The sequence below is a fragment of the Oncorhynchus keta genome, unplaced genomic scaffold (assembly GCF_023373465.1).
Source record: "Oncorhynchus keta strain PuntledgeMale-10-30-2019 unplaced genomic scaffold, Oket_V2 Un_scaffold_17310_pilon_pilon, whole genome shotgun sequence".
In the NCBI taxonomy this organism is placed as follows: domain Eukaryota; kingdom Metazoa; phylum Chordata; class Actinopteri; order Salmoniformes; family Salmonidae; genus Oncorhynchus; species Oncorhynchus keta.
Window position 1 is genome coordinate 20,759 of NW_026290821.1, and position 21,497 is coordinate 42,255.

Consider the following 21,497-nt stretch of genomic DNA (forward strand, 5'->3'; position numbering starts at 1 on the left):
TATCTCTCTGTGTGTTCCAGCCTTCTATCTCTCTGTGTGTTCCAGCCTTCTATCTCTCTGTGTGTTCCAGCCTTCTATCTCTCTGTGTGCTCCAGCCTTCTATCTCTCTGTGTGCTCCAGCCTTCTATCTCTCTGTGTGCTCCAGCCTTCTATCTCTCTGTGTGCTCCAGCCTTCTATCTCTCTGTGTGCTCCAGCCTTCTATCTCTCTGTGTGTTCCAGCCTTCTATCTCTCTGTGTGTTCCAGCCTTCTATCTCTCTGTGTGTTCCAGCCTTCTATCTCTCTGTGTGTTCCAGCCTTCTATCTCTCTGTGTGTTCCAGCCTTCTATCTCTCTGTGTGCTCCAGCCTTCTATCTCTCTGTGTGTTCCAGCCTTCTATCTCTCTGTGTGTTCCAGCCTTCTATCTCTCTGTGTGTTCCAGCCTTCTATCTCTCTGTGTGTTCCAGCCTTCTATCTCTCTGTGTGCTCCAGCCTTCTATCTGTGTATTTTCCCAGGCGTTCCGGGTAGCGGAGGATGAGTTGGGGATCCCAGCTCTGTTAGATGCTGAGGACATGGTGGCCCTGAAGATACCAGACAGACTCAGTATTCTGACATATGTCTCACAATACTACAACTACTTCCATGGCAAATCACCAAGTGAGTAGTACACATACACACATACATATTGAGTAAACATGTGCAAGCATACATACACGTGACACGCTGCCCTCATGATACTCACACGATACCCACACACTGCCCACATGATACTCACACGATACCCACACACTGCCCACATGATACCCACACACTGCCCACATGATACTCACATGCTGCCCACATGATACCCACACACTGCCCACATGATACTCACATGCTGCCCACATGATACTCACATGCTGCCCACATGATACTCACATGCTGCCCACATGATACTCACATGCTGCCCACATGATACTCACATGATACTCACATGCTGCCCACATGATACTCACATGCTGCCCACATGATACTCACATGCTGCCCTCATGATACTCACACGATACCCACACACTGCCCTCATGCTGCCCACACGATACCACACACTGCCCTCATGATACTCACACGCTGCCCACATGATACTCACACGCTGCCCACACGATACCCACACACTGCCCACATGATACTCACACGCTGCCCACATGATACTCACACGCTGCCCACATGATACTCACATGCTGCCCACATGATACTCACATGCTGCCCACATGATACTCACATGCTGCCCACATGATACTCACATGCTGCCCACATGATACTCACATGCTGCCCACATGATACTCACATACTGCCCACATGATACTCACACGCTGCCCACATGACTGCCCTCATGATACTCCACATGATACTCACATGCTGCCCACATGATACTCACATGCTGCCCACATGATACTCACATGCTGCCCACATGATACTCACATGCTGCCCACATGATACTCACATGCTGCCCACATGATACTCACATGCTGCCCACATGATACTCACATGCTGCCCACATGATACTCACATGCTGCCCACATGATACTCACATGCTACCACATACTGCCCACATGATACTCACATGCTGCCCACATGATACTCACATGCTGCCCACATGATACTCACATGCTGCCCACATGATACTCACATGCTGCCCACATGATACTCACATGCTGCCCACATGATACTCACATGCTGCCCACATGATACTCACATGCTGCCCACATACTGCCCACATGATACTCACATGCTGCCCACATGATACTCACATGCTGCCCACATGCTGCCCACATGCTGCCCACATGATACTCACATGCTGCCCACATGATACTCACATGCTGCCCACATGATACTCACATACTGCCCACATGATACTCACATGCTGCCCACATGATACTCACATGCTGCCCACATGATACTCACATGCTGCCCACATGATACTCACATGCTGCCCACATACTGCCCACATGATACTCACATACTGCCCACATGATACTCACATGCTGCCCACATGATACTCACATGCTGCCCACATGATACTCACATGCTGCCCACATGATACTCACATGCTGCCCACATGATACTCACATGCTGCCCACATGCTGCCCACATGATACTCACATGCTGCCCACATGATACTCACATGCTGCCCACATGATACTCACATGCTGCCCACATGATACTCACATGCTGCCCACATGATACTCACATGCTGCCCACATGATACTCACATGCTGCCCACATACTGCCCACATGATACTCACATGCTGCCCACATGATACTCACATGCTACCCACATGCTGCCCACATGATACTCACATGCTGCCCACATGATACTCACATGCTGCCCACATGATACTCACATGCTGCCCACATGATACTCACATGCTGCCCACATGATACTCACATGCTGCCCACATGACTACTGCCCACATGCTGCCCACATGATACTCACATGCTGCCCACACATCACACTGCCCACATGATGCCCACATGCTGCCCACATGATACTCACATGCTGCCCACATGATACTCACATGCTGCCCACATACTGCCCACATGATACTCACATACTGCCCACATGATACTCACATGCTGCCCACATGATACTCACATGCTGCCCACATGATACTCACATGCTGCCCATGATACTCACATACTGCCCACATGATACTCACATACTGCCCACATGATACTCACATGCTGCCCACATGATACTCACATGCTGCCCACATGATACTCACATGCTGCCCACATGATACTCACATACTGCCCACATGATACTCACATGCTGCCCACATACATGCTGCCCACATGATACTCACATGCTGCCCACATGATACTCACATACTGCCCACATGATACTCACATACTGCCCACATGATACTCACATACTGCCCACATGATACTCACATACTGCCCACATGATACTCACATGCTGCCCACATGATATTCACATGCTGCCCACATACTGCCCACATGATACTCACATACTGCCCACATGATACTCACACGCTGCCCACATGATACTGCCCACACACATGCTGCCCACATGATACTCACATGCTGCCCACATGATACTCACATGCTGCCCACATGATACTCACATGCTGCCCACATGCTGCCCACATGATACCCACATGCTGCCCACATGATACTCACATGCTGCCCACATGATACTCACATGCTGCCCACATGATACTGCCCACATGCTGCCCACATGATGCCCACATGATACTCACATGCTGCCCACATGATACTCACATGCTGCCCACATGATACTCACATGCTGCCCACATGATACTCACATGCTGCCCACATGATACTCACATGCTGCCCACATGATACTCACATGCTGCCCACATGATACTCACATGCTGCCCACATGATACTCACATGCTGCCCACATGATGCCCACATGCTGCCCACATGATACTCACATGCTGCCCACATGATACTCACATGCTGCCCACATGATACTCACATGCTGCCCACATGATACTCACATGCTGCCCACATGATACTCACATGCTGCCCACATGCTGCCCACATGCTGCCCACATGCTGCCCACATGATACTCACATGCTGCCCACATGCTGCCCACATGATACTCACATGCTGCCCACATGATACTCACATGCTGCCCACATGATACCACATGCTGCCCACATGATACTCACACGCTGCCCACATGCTGCCCACATGATACTCACATGCTGCCCACATGCTGCCCACATGATACCACATGCTGCCCACATGCTGCCCACATGATACTCACATGCTGCCCACATGCTGCCCACATGATACTCACATGCTGCCCACATGATACTCACATGCTGCCCACATGATACTCACATGCTGCCCACATGCTGCCCACATGCTGCCCACATGATACTCACATGCTGCCCACATGATACTCACATGCTGCCCACATGATACTCACATGCTGCCCACATGCTGCCCACATGATACTCACATGCTGCCCACATACTGCCCACATGATACTCACATGCTGCCCACATGATACTCACATGCTGCCCACATACTGCCCACATGATACTCACATGCTGCCCACATGATACTCACATGCTGCCCACATACTGCCCACATGATACTCACATACTGCCCACATGATACTCACATACTGCCCACACGATACTCACACGCTGCCCACACGATATGGGCACACACATACTGTGATGAACTTTGTGATCAACGTGTGTGTGTGTGTGTGTGTGTGTGTGTGTGTGTGTGTGTGTGTGTGTATAGTTGGCGGCATGGCGGGGATAAAGCGTCCAGCGGAGGCATCCACAGAAGAGGGGCCTGCTGGGAAAAAGAACCAAGCAGTTGTCTCCAAGGTCTTCCCCGCCTCTACCCCCTCTAAATCCGCTACTGAGAACCGCCCTCCCCCCTCCTCCTCACCCAAAGCCTCAATCAGACCAGACAGGGCAGCACAGGTAAGAATCTCATTTAAATATGCCCTCCTGTAGGGTTTCCCTCCAACCCTGTTCCTGGAGAGATGCCCTCCTGTAGGGTTTCACTCCAACCCTGTTCCTGGAGAGATGCCCTCCTGTAGGGGTTCACTCCAACCCTGTTCCTGGAGAGATGCCCTCCTGTAGGGGTTCACTCCAACCCTGTTCCTGGAGAGATGCCCTCCTGTAGGGGTTCACTCCAACCCTGTTCCTGGAGAGATGCCCTCCTGTAGGGGTTCACTCCAACCCTGTTCCTGGAGAGATGCCCTCCTGTAGGGGTTCCCTCCAACCCTGTTCCTGGAGAGATGCCCTCCTGTAGGGGTTCACTCCAACCCTGTTCCTGGAGAGATGCCCTCCTGTAGGGGTTCCCTCCAACCCTGTTCCTGGAGAGATGCCCTCCTGTAGGGGTTCACTCCAACCCTGTTCCTGGAGAGATGCCCTCCTGTAGGGGTTCACTCCAACCCTGTTCCTGGAGAGATGCCCTCCTGTAGGGGTTCACTCCAACCCTGTTCCTGGAGAGATGCCCTCCTGTAGGGGTTCCCTCCAACCCTGTTCCTGGAGAGATGCCCTCCTGTAGGGGTTCCCTCCAACCCTGTTCCTGGAGAGATGCCCTCCTGTAGGGGTTCCCTCCAACCCTGTTCCTGGAGAGATGCCCTCCTGTAGGGGTTCCCTCCAACCCTGTTCCTGGAGAGATGCCCTCCTGTAGGGGTTCCCTGCAACCCTGTTCCTGGAGAGATGCCCTCCTGTAGGGGTTCACTCCAACCCTGTTCCCGGAGAGAAACCCTCCTGTAAGGGTTCACTCCAACCCTGTTCCTGGAGAGCTACCCTCCTGTAGGGGTTCACTACAACCCTGTTCCCGGAGAGCTACCCTCCTGTAGGGGTTCACTACAACCCTGTTCCCAGAGAGATACCCTCCTGTAGGGGTTCACTCCAACCCTGTTCCTGGAGAGATGCCCTCCTGTAGGGGTTCCTCCAACCCTGTTCCTGGAGAGATGCCCTCCTGTAGGGGTTCCCTCCAACCCTGTTCCTGGAGAGATGCCCTCCTGTAAGGGTTCACTCCAACCCTGTTCCTGGAGAGAGACCCTCCTGTAGGTTTGAACTCCAACCCGGTTCCTGGAGAGAGACCCTCCTGTAGGTTTGAACTCCAACCCGGTTCCTGGAGAGAGACCCTCCTGTAGGTTTGAACTCCAACCCGGTTCCTGGAGAGAGACCCTCCTGTAGGTTTGAACTCCAACCCGGTTCCTGGAGAGAGACCCTCCTGTAGGTTTGAACTCCAACCCGGTTCCTGGAGAGAGACCCTCCTGTAGGTTTTAACCTCAACCCGGTTCCTGGAGAGAGACCCTCCTGTAGGTTTTAACCTCAACCCGGTTCCTGGAGAGACCCTCCTGTAGGTTTTAACTTCAACCCGGTTCCTGGAGAGAGACCCTCCTGTAGGTTTGAACTCCAACCCGGTTCCTGGAGAGAGACCCTCCTGTAGGTTTTGAACTCCAACCCGGTTCCTGGAGAGAGACAGTTTTTTTTTGAAATAATAATCATTGTTTTTAGGTTTGTAACTACAACCCTAGGGGTACTCCTGTTGTAACTAACAGAAGGCTAATCTGTCCCCCAGAAGGATGTGTTGTCCCAGTACCTCCTACAACCCCTAGGGGTACTCCTGTTGAACAGAAGGCTAATCTGTCCCCCTCCCACTGTAGGTAACTAACAGAAGGCTGAACCCACTGTAGGGGTACTCCTGTTGTAACTAACAGAAGGTAATCCCCCCAGAAGGATGTGTTGTCCCACTGTAGTACCTCCTACAACCCCTAGGGGTACTCCTGTTGTAACTAACAGAAGGCTAATCTGTCTCCCCCCAGAAGGATGTGTTGTCGGAGCGATCCAATAAGACGGGGACTCTGAGCAGTAAGTGCTCCGTGTGTAATAAACACGTTCATCTGGTCCAGAGACACCTAGTGGATGGGAGGCTGTATCACAGGAGCTGTGCCAGGTAAGACCTGACCGTTTAACCCTGATAATGACTCCACCATGTTAATGACTCCACCCTTTAACCATGTTAATGACTCCACCCTGTTAATGACTCCACCCCTTTAACCATGTTAATGACTCCACCCTTTAACCCTGTTAATGACTCCACCCTGTTAATGACTCCACCCTTTAACCATGTTAATGACTCCACCCTGTTAATGACTCCACCCTGTTAATGACTCCACCCTGTTAATGACTCCACCATTTAACCATGTTAATGACTCCACCCTTTAACCATGTTAATGACTCTACCCTGTTAATGACTCCACCCTTTAACCCTGTTAATGACTCCACCATTTAACCATGTTAATGACTCCCCCTTTAACCATGTTAATGACTCCACCCTGTTAATGACTCCACTCTGTTAATGACTCCACCATTTAACCATGTTAATGACTCCACCCTTTAACCATGTTAATGACTCCACCCTTTAACCATGTTAATGACTCCACCCTTTAACCATGTTAATGACTCCACCCTTTAACCATGTTAATGACTCCACCCTTTAACCCTGTTAATGACTACACCCTTTAACCATGTTAATGACTCCACCCTTTAACCATGTTAATGACTCCACCCTCTAACCATGTTAATGACTCCACCCTTTAACCCTGTTAATGACTCCACCATTTAACCATGTTAATGACTCCACCCTTTAACCATGTTAATGACTCTACCCTGTTAATGACTCCACCCTTTAACCCTGTTAATGACTCCACCCTGTTAATGACTCCACCCTTTAACCATGTTAATGACTCCACCCTGTTAATGACTCCACCCTGTTAATGACTCCACCATTTAACCATGTTAATGACTCCACCCTTTAACCATGTTAATGACTCTACCATTTAACCATGTTAATGACTCCACCCTTTAACCATGTTAATGACTCTACCATTTAACCATGTTAATGACTCCACCCTTTAACCCTGTTAATGACTCCACCCTGTTAATGACTCCACCCTGTTAATGACTCCACCATTTAACCATGTTAATGACTCCACCCTTTAACCCTGTTAATGACTCCACCCTTTAACCCTGTTAATGACTCCACCCTGTTAATGACTCCACCCTGTTAATGACTCCACCCTGTTAATGACTCCACCCTGTTAATGACTCCACCCTTTAACCCTGTTAATGACTCCACCCTGTTAATGACTCCACCATTTAACCATGTTAATGACTCCACCCTGTCAATGACTCCACCCTGTAATGACTCCACCCTGTTAATGACTCCACCCTTTAACCATGTTAATGACTCCACCCTGTTAATGACTCCACCCTGTTAATGACTCCACCCTGTTAATGACTCCACCCTTTAACCCTGTTAATGACTCCACCCTGTTAATGACTCCACCCTTTCACCCTGTTAATGACTCCACCCTGTTAATGACTCCACCCTGTTAATGACTCCACCCTGTTAATGACTCCACCCTGTTAATGACTCCACCCTGTTAATGACTCCACCCTGTCAATGACTCCACCCTGTCAATGACTCCACCCTGTCAATGACTCCACCCTGTCAATGACTCCACCCTGTTAATGACTCCACCCTGTTAATGACTCCACCCTGTTAATGACTCCACCATGTTAATGACTCCACCCTTTAACCCTGTTAATGACTCCACCCTGTTAATGACTCCACCCTGTTAATGACTCCACCCTGTCAATGACTCCACCATGTTAATGACTCCACCCTGTTAATGACTCCACCATGTTAATGACTCCACCCTTTAACCCTGTTAATGACTCCACCCTGTTAATGACTCCACCCTGTTAATGACTCCACCCTGTTAATGACTCCACCCTGTTAATGACTCCACCCTGTTAATGACTCCACCCTGTTAATGACTCCACCCTGTTAATGACTCCACCCTGTTAATGACTCCACCCTGTTAATGACTCCACCCTGTTAATGACTCCACCCTTTAACCCTGTTAATGACTCCACCCTGTTAATGACTCCACCCTGTTAATGACTCCACCCTGTTAATGACTCCACCCTGTTAATGACTCCACCCTGTTAATGACTCCACCCTGTTAATGACTCCACCCTGTTAATGACTCCACCCTGTTAATGACTCCACCCTGTTAATGACTCCACCCTGTTAATGACTCCACCCTGTTAATGACTCCACCCTGTTAATGACTCCACCCTGTTAATGACTCCACCCTGTTAATGACTCCACCCTGTTAATGACTCCACCCTTTAACCCTGTTAATGACTCCACCCTGTTAATGACTCCACCCTGTTAATGACTCCACCCTGTCAATGACTCCACCATGTTAATGAGAGCTGTACCGTGGTCAGCTGTACTTCAGCTGTACGTTCATTGCTGTAACATGTATCAGGTCTATAGGTGGAGACAGAGACCTGGTTGGTTGACAGACGTGCAGACTGACACAATATTCTTAATATTTTTGTTTCAACTACCACTGGTCTCCTGTGTTCTATGTCATGTCTGTTCCTGTGTTCTATGTCATGTCTGTTCCTGTGTTCTATGTCATGTCTGTTCCTGTGTTCTATGTCATGTCTGTTCCTGTGTTCTCCATAGATAGGTGATCTATATCATGTGTGTTCCTGTGTTCTCCATAGATAGGTGATCTATATCATGTGTGTTCCTGTGTTCTCCATAGATAGGTGATCTATATCATGTGTGTTCCTGTGTTCTCTATAGATAGGTGTTCTATGTCATGTCTGTTCCTGTGTTCTATGTCATGTCTGTTCCTGTGTTCTCCATAGATAGGTGATCTATATCATGTGTGTTCCTGTGTTCTCCATATATAGGTGTTCTATATCATGTGTGTTCCTGTGTTCTCCATAGATAGGTGATCTATATCATGTGTGTTCCTGTGTTCTCCATATATAGGTGTTCTATATCATCATGTGTGTTCCTGTGTTCTCCATATATAGGTGTTCTATATCATGTGTGTTCCTGTGTTCTCCATAGATAGGTGATCTATATCATGTGTGTTCCTGTGTTCTCCATATATAGGTGTTCTATATCATGTGTGTTCCTGTGTTCTCCATATATAGGTGTTCTATATCATGTGTGTTCCTGTGTTCTCCATAGATAGGTGATCTATATCATGTGTGTTCCTGTGTTCTATATCATGTGTGTTCCTGTGTTCTCCATATAGGTGTTCTAGGTGTCTGTTCTGTGTTATCATGATATCATGTCTGTTCCTGTGTTCTATATCATGTGTGTTCCTGTGTTCTCCATAGATAGGTGTTCTATATCATGTGTGTTCCTGTGTTCTATATCATGTGTGTTCCTGTGTTCTATATCATGTGTGTTCCTGTGTTCTCCATAGATAGGTGTTCTATATCATGTGTGTTCCTGTGTTCTATATCATGTGTGTTCCTGTGTTCTCCATATATAGGTGATCTATATCATGATATCATGTGTGTTCCTGTGTTCTATATCATGTCTGTTCCTGTGTTCTCCATATAGGTGTTCTATATCATGTGTGTTCCTGTGTTCTATATCATGTGTGTTCTATGTTCTATATCATGTGTGTTCCTGTGTTCTCCATATATAGGTGTTCTATATCATGTGTGTTCCTGTGTTCTATATCATGTCTGTTCCTGTGTTCTATGTCATGTCTGTTCCTGTGTTCTCCATAGATAGGTGATCTATATCATGATCTGTTCCTGTGTTCCTGTGTTCTATATCATGTGTGTTCCTGTGTTCTCCATAGATCATGTCTGTTCCTGTGTTCTATATCATGTGTGTTCCTGTGTGTTCATGTCTGTTCCTGTGTTCTATATCATGTGTGTTCCTGTGTTCTCCATCATGTCTGTTCCTGTGTTCTATAGGTGTCATGTCTGTTCCTGTGTTCTATATCATGTGTGTTCCTGTGTTCTCCATAGATAGGTGTTCTATGTCATGTGTGTTCCTGTGTTCTATGTCATGTCTGTTCCTGTGTTCTATATCATGTGTGTTCCTGTGTTCTCCATAGATAGGTGTTCTATATCATGTGTGTTCCTGTGTTCTCCATAGATAGGTGTGTTCTATATCATGTGTGTTCCTGTGTTCTCCATAGATAGGTGATCTATATCATGTGTGTTCCTGTGTTCTCCATAGATAGGTGTTCTATATCATGTCTGTTCCTGTGTTCTATGTCATGTGTGTTCCTGTGTTCTATATCATGTGTGTTCCTGTGTTCTCCATAGATAGGTGATCTATATCATGTGTGTTCCTGTGTTCTCCATAGATAGGTGATCTATATCATGTGTGTTCCTGTGTTCTCCATAGATAGGTGATCTATATCATGTGTGTTCCTGTGTTCTCCATAGATAGGTGATCTATATCATGTGTGTTCCTGTGTTCTCCATAGATAGGTGATCTATATCATGTGTGTTCCTGTGTTCTCCATAGATAGGTGATCTATATCATGTGTGTTCCTGTGTTCTCCATAGATGAATAATGTCTGTTCCTGTGTTCTCCATGATAGGTGATCTATATGTTTAAAGTGTCTGTTCCTATATTTACATTCTGTTCCATCAATTCCCATTATAAAAGGTGATCTATATCATGTGTGTTCCTGTGTTCTCCATAGATGTTCTATGTCATGTCTGTTCCTGTGTTCTCCATAGATAGGTGATCTATATCATGTGTGTTCCTGTGTTCTCCATAGATAGGTGATCTGTATCATGTGTGTTCCTGTGTTCTCCATATATAGGTGTTCTGTTCCTGTTCCTGCTCAGTTACCTTAGCTTTCCCTTGAACAGGAACAAGGGTGGCCCTCTTGCATGTTCTCCATAGATAGGTGATCTATATCATGTGTGTTCCTGTGTTCTCCATAGATAGGTGATCTATATCATGTGTGTTCCTGTGTTCTCTATAGATAGGTGATCTATATCCTGTGTGTTCCTGTGTTCTCCAGGTGTAGTGAGTGTTCCACCACTCTACTGTCTGGTAACTGTAAACCTGGACCAACACCAGGCTCCTTCATCTGTACCTCCCACCACCATCCCCAGGGGGCGCTGCCAACACACACCCCTCTCCGAGACCTGCCCAAAAACAACCCTACTACCACTTCTTCCTCCAAATACACCTCTCACCCTCCTCCCACTGTCAAGACCACCCCTCTCTCATACCTGCCCAAAAACAACCCTACTACCCCTTCTTCCTCCAAATACACCCCTCACCCTCCTGCCACTGTCCAGACCACCCCTCTCTCATACCTGCCCAAAAACAACCCTACTACCCCTTCTTCCTCTAAATACACCCCTCACCCTCCTGCCACTGTCCAGACCACCCCTCTCTCAGACCTCTCCAGGAATACCCCCGGAGCCAAATACACAGACCCCCGAAATCCACCCCAGCTCCGACACCCACCAGTACCCCCTCCAAATTTGTCCCTAGCTGGCTGAGCTCCCCCTCTGCCTCCTCCTCGCGGCCCAGCCCGGGGCTCTCCTCCCTGGGCATAGTGAGCCCTGCAGCCCCTGGACCCACCGCAGTCCCACGGAACTTCAACACGACTTCAACTACCCAGCAGGCCCGGCTCCAGTTCTTCCAATCTGGGAACACCACCACTGGGCAGGAGAACCAGGGCAAGACCCAGACTCCGGGACAGGCACCGAGTCTACCCACAAATAGAGTCCCGAATGCTGGCACACAGGGGACAGTAGTGGGGGTTGGCCAGGGTGTGAGTGTGGTAGTGAGTTTGGGTGGCAGTGGGGTAGGGGGTAAGGGAGGGGATAAGGGTGTGAATGTGGTGCTAGGTGGGGACAGGGATGTGGTTCAGGGTAGAGGTAGAGTTGTCTTCAAGGTGGATAGTGATGTGAAAGTCTCTCCATCTAAAGAAGACTGCAGTACCAAGATCCAGGCTGCTGCTGTCATCACTAAGAAACTAACAGAGAACACCACAACAACAGCTGGTGCTGTCATCACTAAGAAACTAACAGAGAACACCACAACAACAGCTGGTGCTGTCATCACTAAGAAACTAACAGAGAACACCACAACAACAGCTGGTGCTGTCATCACTAAGAAACTAACAGAGAACACCACAACAACAGCTGGTGCTGTCATCACTAAGAAACTAACAGAGAACAACACCACAACAACAGCTGGTGCTGTCGTCACTAAGAAACTAACAGACAACAACACCACAACAGCTGGTGCTTCAAGTCCTCCGTGGCATCCTGTAGGACTGAAGAAGACCGAGAACAGGTGAGACAACTCATATATTCTCAGAACTCAACTCTCTCCTCAGGAGCACGTTTTTTTTTTTTTGCCGTGGCGCTGCACAGCTGATTCAAATAATCAACCAATCATCACGTTTTGATCATTTGAATCAGCTGTGTCGTGTTAGGCAGTGCTTCATTTATAGATCGGGAAGTCCCTGGAACACCTAACACGGGGGGTTATCCCGGGGGGGCTCTAAGGTACCAGAACACATAGTGAGAGGGGGGTTATCCAGGGGGCTCTAAGGTACCGGAACACATAGTGAGAGGGGGGTTATCCTGGGGGCTCTAAGGTACCAGAACACATAGTGAGAGGGGTGTTATCCTGGGGGCTCTAAGGTACCAGAACACATAGTGAGAGGGGTGTTATCCTGGGGGCTCTAAGGTACCAGAACACATAGGTGAACACATAGTGAGAGGGGGTTATCCTGGGGGCTCTAAGGTACCAGAACACAGAGGGGGTTATCCGGGGGGGGGCTCTAAGGTACCAGAACACATAGTGAGAGGGGGGTTATCCGGGGGCTCTAAGGTACCAGAACACATAGTGAGAGGGGGTTATCCTGGGGGCTCTAAGGTACCAGAACACATAGTGAGGGGGTTATCCTGGGGGGGAACAGAACACATAGTGAGAGGGGGTTATCCTGGGGGCTCTAAGGTACCAGAACACATAGTGAGAGGGGGTTATCCTGGGGGCTCTAAGGTACCAGAACACATAGTGAGAGGGGGGTTATCCGGGGGCTCTAAGGTACCAGAACACATAGGGAGGGGGGTTATCCGGGGGGCTCTAAGGTACCAGAACACATAGTGAGAGGGGGGTTATCCTGGGGGCTCTAAGGTACCAGAACACATAGTGAGAGGGGGTTATCCTGGGGGCTCTAAGGTACCAGAACACATAGTGAGAGGGGGTTATCCTGGGGGCTCTAAGGTACCAGAACACATAGTGAGAGGGGGTTATCCTGGGGGGGCAGAACACATAGTGAGAGGGGGTGGGGGCTCTAAGGTACCAGAACACATAGTGAGAGGGGGAGGGGGCTCTAAGGTACCAGAACACATAGTGAGAGGGGGTTATCCTGGGGGCTCTAAGGTACCAGAACACATAGTGAGAGGGGTTATCCTGGGGGCTCTAAGGTACCAGAACACATAGTGAGAGGGGGTTATCCTGGGGGCTCTAAGGTACCAGAACACATAGTGAGAGGGGGTTATCCTGGGGGCTCTAAGGTACCAGAACACATAGTGAGAGGGGGTTATCCTGGGGGCTCTAAGGTACCAGAACACATAGTGAGAGGGGGGTTATCCAGGGGCTCTAAGGTACCAGAACACATAGTGAGAGGGGGGTTATCCTGGGGGCTCTAAGGTACCAGAACACATAGTGAGAGGGGGTTATCCTGGGGGGGCTCTGAAGGGGGGTACCAGAGAACACATAGTGAGAGGGGGTTATCCTGGGGGCTCTAAGGTACCAGAACACATAGTGAGAGGGGGGTTATCCTGGGGGCTCTAAGGTACCAGAACACATAGTGAGAGGGGGTTATCCTGGGGGCTCTAAGGTACCAGAACACATAGTGAGAGGGGTGTTATCCTGGGGGCTCTAAGGTACCAGAACACATAGTGAGAGGGGGGTTATCCTGGGGGCTCTAAGGTACCAGAACACATAGTGAGAGGGGGGTTATCCTGGGGGCTCTAAGGTACCAGAACACATAGTGAGAGGGGGGTTATCCTGGGGGCTCTAAGGTACCAGAACACATAGTGAGAGGGGGTTATCCTGGGGGCTCTAAGGTACCAGAACACATAGTGAGAGGGGGGTTATCCTGGGGGCTCTAAGGTACCAGAACACATAGTGAGAGGGGGGTTATCCTGGGGGCTCTAAGGTACCAGAACACATAGTGAGAGGGGGGTTATCCTGGGGCTCTAAGGTACCAGAACACATAGTGAGAGGGGGGTTATCGGGGGCTCTAAGGTACCAGAACACATAGTGAGAGGGGGGTTATCCGGGGGCTCTAAGGTACCAGAACACATAGTGAGAGGGGGGTTATCCCGGGGGCTCTAAGGTACCAGAACACATAGTGAGAGGGGGGTTATCCTGGGGGCTCTAAGGTACCAGAACACATAGTGAGAGGGGGGTTATCCTGGGGGCTCTAAGGTACCAGAACACATAGTGAGAGGGGGGTTATCCTGGGGGCTCTAAGGTACCAGAACACATAGTGAGAGGGGGGTTATCCCGGGGCTCTAAGGTACCAGAACACATAGTGAGAGGGGGGTTATCCTGGGGGCTCTAAGGTACCGGAACACATAGTGAGAGGGGGGGTTATCCAGGGGCTCTAAGGTACCAGAACACATAGTGAGAGGGGGGTTATCCTGGGGGCTCTAAGGTACCAGAACACATAGTGAGAGGGGGGTTATCCCGGGGGCTCTAAGGTACCAGAACACATAGTGAGAGGGGGTTATCCCGGGGCTCTAAGGTACCGGAACACATAGTGAGAGGGGGTTATCCGGGGGCTCTAAGGTACCAGAACACATAGTGAGAGGGGGTTATCCCGGGGCTCTAAGGTACCAGAACACATAGTGAGAGGGGGGTTATCCCGGGGGCTCTAAGGTACCGGAACACATAGTGAGAGGGGGGTTATCCTGGGGCTCTAAGGTACCGGAACACATAGTGAGAGGGGGGTTATCCTGGGGGCTCTAAGGTACCAGAACACATAGTGAGAGGGGGTTATCCGGGGGGCTCTAAGGTACCAGAACACATAGTGAGAGGGGGGTTATCCAGGGGCTCTAAGGTACCAGAACACATAGTGAGAGGGGGTTATCCCGGGGCTCTAAGGTACCGGAACACATAGTGAGAGGGGGTTATCCCGGGGCTCTAAGGTACCAGAACACATAGTGAGAGGGGGTTATCCTGGGGGCTCTAAGGTACCGGAACACATAGTGAGAGGGGGGTTATCCAGGGGCTCTAAGGTACCAGAACACATAGTGAGAGGGGGATATCGGGGGCTCTAAGGTACCAGAACACATAGTGAGAGGGGGTTATCGGGGCTCTAAGGTACCAGAACACATAGTGAGAGGGGGTTATCCCGGGGCTCTAAGGTACCAGAACACATAGTGAGAGGGGGGTTATCCAGGGGCTCTAAGGTACCAGAACACATAGTGAGAGGGGGGTTATCCCGGGGGCTCTAAGGTACCAGAACACATAGTGAGAGGGGGGTTATCCAGGGGCTCTAAGGTACCAGAACACATAGTGAGAGGGGGGTTATCCAGGGGGCTCTAAGGTACCGGAACACATAGTGAGAGGGGGGTTATCGGGGGCTCTAAGGTACCGGAACACATAGTGAGAGGGGGGTTATCCTGGGGCTCTAAGGTACCGGAACACATAGTGAGCGTGTCAGGATCAGTTACATACCACACTGGCCCTCCCCACACTGGCCCTCCCCACACTGGCCCTCCCCACACTGGCCCTCCCCACACTGGCCCTCCCCATAACCTCTATGTATAAATAAGAGGGCAGATCCAGGCTACCCTGCCGCCCAATTGATTTATTATTACTTTTATTATTGTTATTAATTTATTATTAAAATTATTATTATTATTATTCGTATTTTACATGATGGTCTTTCGGGGGGGGGGCATAGTGCGGCGCATAATTGGCCCAGTGTCTTAATAGGCCGTCATTGTAAATAAGAATTTGTTCTTACCTGACTTGCCTAGTTAAAGGTTAAATAAATTTTAAAAAATAGAGCCCGACCTCTGCTGGTAAAATAAGGGCATAGCACTTCAAGCATACAGTTGTGGGCAATGGCCCTTCCTCAATTCAGCTTTCCTTGCATCCTCTTACCTGAGGGGAGGGACCTTCTATTCCAATGTGTATGAGATGGAAGCGAGACGTTAATTAAGATTTGAGGAAATACTATTTGAGTCTGTTCGATGTTGGAAAGGCATCTCTCTGTCTCCCCTCGACCCCCAGATCTCCCTCTCTCAGACCTGCCCCTGCTGAAACGCCTAAGAAAGAGACGGAGACTCCTAAAAAGGAGACTGGGGGCAGAGTTAAGCTAAAAGCAGACCCGTCTCTCCTCGCCCCCCTCACCCCCAACACCTCCACCCCGACCCCAGCCAGCAGAACAGGCCTGTGGAACAAAACCCTGGATAAAGCACCCGGAGCTGCTTCTCCCAGCAACACTATGGGTGAGCACCTTTTGCCCTCTCTGTCTAGTTGGTTATCCACATTTCACGTTTCAGTGGTAATTATTTGTGGCTATTATGGCTGATGTCATGTTTCTTGGGGCTGTATATTGTCTTGTCTCTCTTTAGCAACAGCAGACAACAGCAGCTCTCCTGCTGACTGGCGATCCAGACTCAAACCTGCCTCCAAGTAAGTATACTCTACATTCTACTCTATATTCTACTCTATATTCTACTCTATAGTCTACTCTATAGTCGACTCTATAGTCTACTCTATATTCTACTCTACTCTATATTCTACTCTATATTCTACTCTATATTCTACTCTACTCTATATTCTACTCTACATTCTATTCTACTCTACATTGTACTCTACTCTATACTCTATATTGTACTCTATATTCTATTCTACTCTATATTCTACTCTACATTCTACTTTATACTCTACATTCTACTCTACATTCTACGCTATATTCTACATTCTACTCCTATATTCTACTCTATATTCTACTCTACTCTATATTCTACGCTCTTCTATATTCTACTCTCTTCTATATATTCTACTCTACATTCTACTCTCCTCTATATTCTATTCTACTCTATATTCTACTCCATATTCTACTCTATTCTATTCTACTCTACTCCATATTCTACTACTCTATATTCAACTACTCTATATTCTACTCTACTCCATATTCTACTCCATATTCTGCTCTGAATTCTACTCCATATTCTACCATACTCTGCATTCTACTCCATATTCTACTCTCCTCTGCATTCTACTCTGCATTCTACTCTGCATTCTACTCTACATTCTACGCTATATTCTACATTCTACTCTACTCTATATTCTACTCTATAATATATTCTACTCTATATTCTACTCTACTCTCTTCTATATATTCTACTCTACATTCTACTCTCCTCTATATTCCATTCTACTCCATATTCTACTCTACTCTGCATTCTACTCTGCATTCTACGCTATATTCTACATTCTACTCTACTCTATATTCTACTCTATAATATATATATTCTACTCTATATTCTACTCTACTCTCTTCTATATATTCTACTCTACATTCTACTCTACTCTATATTCTATTCTACTCTATATTCTACTCTATATTCTATTCTACTCTACTCTATGTCTGTATTATATTATATTCTACTCTACTCTATATTCTACTACTCCATATTCTGCATTCTACTCCATATTCTACATTCTACTCCATATTCTGCTCTGCATTCTGCTCTGCATTCTACTCTGCATTCTGCTCTCTTCTATATATTCTACTTTACATTCTACTCTCCTCTATATTATATTCTACTCCATATTCTACTCCATATTCTACTCTATATTCTACTATACTCTATATTCTACTCTATATTCTACTCTATATTCTACTCTACTCTATATTCTACTCTACTCTATATTCTACTCTACTCTATATTCTACTCTCTTCTATATATTCTACTATTTACTCTTTATTTTACTCTACTTTATATTCTACTCTATATTCTTCTCTATAGTCTACTCTATAGTCGACTCTATAGTCTACTCTATATTCTACTCTACTCTATATTCTACTCTATATTCTACTATACTCTATATTCTACTCTATATTCTACTCTATATTCTACTCTACTCTATATTCTACTCTACTCCATATTCTACTCTACTCCATATTCTACTTTATATTCTACTGTATATTCTTATCTACTCTATATTCTACTCTACTCCATATTCTCCATGTTCTATACTCTACTCCATATTCTACTCTACTCCATATTCTACTCTATATTCTCTTCTACTCTATATTCTACTCTCTAATATATATTCTACTCTTTACTCTACATTCTACTCTATATTCTACTCTACTCTATTTTCTACTCTATATTCTACTACTCTATATTCTACTCTACTGCATATTCTACTCCATATTCTGCATTCTTCTCCATATTCTGCTCTGCATTCTACTCCAAATTCTACTCTGCATTCTACTCCATATTCTACTCTACTCCATAGTCTACTCTACTCCATATTCTACTCTATATTCTATTCTATATTCTATTCTACTCTACTCTAAATTCTACTCTACTCTATATTCTATTCTACTCCATATTCTACTCTATATACTACTTGATATTCGACTCCATATTCTTCTCTACTCTATATTCTACTCTACTCCATATTCAACTCTACTCCATATTCTACTCTACATTGTGCTCTACTACATATTCTACTCTACTCTGCATTCTACTACATATTGTACTCTACTCTTTACTCTACATTCTACTCTATATTCTACCTCATATGCTACTCTACATTCTACTCTTTACTCCATATTCTACTCTACTCCATATTCTACTCTACTCTGTATTCTCTTCTACTCCATATTCTACTCTACTCCATATTCTACTCTATATTATCTTCTACTCTATATTCTACTCTACTCTATATTCTACTCTATATTCTCATCTACTCTATATTCTACTCTCTTCTATATATTCTACTATTTACTCTTTATTTTACTCTACTTTATATTCTACTCTATATTCTTCTCTACTCTATATTCTACTCTACTCCATATTCTACTCTTCTCTATATTCTACTCTACTCCATATTCTACTCTACTCTGTATTCTCTTCTACTCCATATTATACTCTACTCCATATTCTACTCTATATTATCTTCTACTCTATATTCTACTCTACTCTATATACTACTCTATATTCTCGTCTACTCTATATTCTACTCTCTTCTATATATTCTACTATTTACTCTTTATTTTACTCTACTTTATATTCTACTCTATATTCTACTCTACTCCATATTCTACTCTTCTCTATATTCTACTCTACTCCATATTCTACTCTATATTCTACTTTATATTCCACTCTATATTCTTCTCTACTCTATATTCTACTCTACTCCATATTCTACTACTCTACTCCATATTCTACTCTACTCTAAATTCTCTTCTATATATTCTACTCTCTAATATATATTCTACTCTATATTCTACTCTACATTCTACTCTACTACATATTCTACTCTACTCTTTACTCTACTCTATATTCTACCTCATATTCTACTCTACTCCATATTCTACTCTACTCCATATTCTCTTCTACTCTATATTCTACTCTCTTCTATATATTCTACTCTTTACTCTATATTCTACTCTATATTCTACTCTACTCCATATTCTACTCCATATTCTGCATTCTACTTTATATTCACATCTACTCTGGTTTCGCTCCACTTGTCTCCGTTCCACTATGTTCTGTTTCTATTCCACCTGCTGCTCATTTTCTCTTGTCACTGAACTCTATTCTACTCTACAGAACTCTAAAATACTATGTAGAACTATATTCTACTCTACAGAACTCTAAAATACTATGTAGAACTCTATTCTACAGAACTCCATGTTCCACTATTGTTATACCATACTCCTATTCTGTTCTACTTTGGTTCTATTCCAACTTGGTTCTATCCTACTTCCACTTGTGTTGTCACTGGTCCACTAGTAATCTGTGAGGTCTGGTCACCTGGGTGTGAGGTTCCAGCCGTTGTAGAAGGGTCACCTGGGTGTGAGGTTCCAGCCGTTGTAAAAGGGTCACCTGGGTGTGAGGTTCCAGCCGTTGTAAAAGGGTCACCTGGGTGTGAGGTTCCAGCCGTTGTAGAAGGGTCACCTGGGTGTGAGGTTCCAGCCGTTGTAGAAGGGTCACCTGGGTGTGAGGTTCCAGCCGCTGTGGAAGGGTCACCTGGGTGTGAGGTCCCAGCCGCTGTGGAAGGGTCACCTGGGTGTGAGGTCCCAGCCGCTGTGGAAGGGTCACCTGGGTGTGAGGTCCCAGCCGCTGTGGAAGGGTCCACCCCTCATCCGTTTTGTCTTTCCACCCCTCATCTGTTTAGTCTTTCCACCCCTCATCCGTTTTGTCTTTCCACCCCTCATCTGTTTTGTCTTTCCACCCCTCATCCGTTTTGTCTTTCCACCCCTCATCCGTTTTGTCTTTCCACCCCTCATCCGTTCGTCTTTCCACCCCTCATCCGTTCGTCTTTCCACCCCTCATCCGTTCGTCTTTCCACCCCTCATCCGTTTGTCTTTCCACCCCTCATCCGTTTGTCTTTCCACCCCTCATCCGTTTGTCTTTCCACCCCTCATCCGTTTGTCTTTCCACCCCTCATCCGTTTGTCTTTCCACCCCTCATCCGTTTGTCTTTCCACCCCTCATCCGTTTGTCTTTCCACCCCTCATCCGTTCGTCTTTCCACCCCTCATCCGTTCGTCTTTCCACCCCTCATCCGTTCGTCTTTCCACCCCTCATCCGTTCGTCTTTCCACCCCTCATCCGTTCTGCAGGCGGTTTGTTCATGCCGCTCCGAGCCGCTCTGTTCTGATGTTCCACCGGAGATCGAAGACCCTCCCCCTCCCTCCTCGTCAGACCTGCGGTGTGTCGGGGCTAAAGCCGTCCCCTAGTGCAGCATGAAGTCCATGCTCAGTCCCACCCCCTAGCCCCGGATGACCATTCCTCCTCCTCTTCCTCCTCCTCCTCCTCCTCAGTCCTACTGATCCTCAGACTCTCGTACGAAAGGTGAGAGAGAACCTGGGGAAGGAAAACAACTAATTGTGAGAAAATGA

General features: G+C 46.9%; 1 protein-coding gene across 1 annotated transcript in view; it reads left to right on the forward strand.

The window, feature by feature from the left end:
* The window catches only part of LOC127927689 (MICAL-like protein 2), a 54,506-nt gene that overhangs the window by 10,899 nt on the left and 22,110 nt on the right, over positions 1-21,497 (forward strand). Inside the window, exons 3-10 of the mRNA XM_052514384.1 lie at positions 495-636; positions 4,268-4,455; positions 6,324-6,454; positions 11,382-11,870; positions 11,903-12,673; positions 16,655-16,857; positions 20,389-20,728; positions 21,325-21,450. Of these exons, the coding sequence (XP_052370344.1) occupies positions 495-636; positions 4,268-4,455; positions 6,324-6,454; positions 11,382-11,870; positions 11,903-12,673; positions 16,655-16,857; positions 20,389-20,728; positions 21,325-21,450 (2,390 nt within the window). The remainder of the gene's footprint in view (positions 1-494; positions 637-4,267; positions 4,456-6,323; positions 6,455-11,381; positions 11,871-11,902; positions 12,674-16,654; positions 16,858-20,388; positions 20,729-21,324; positions 21,451-21,497) is intronic.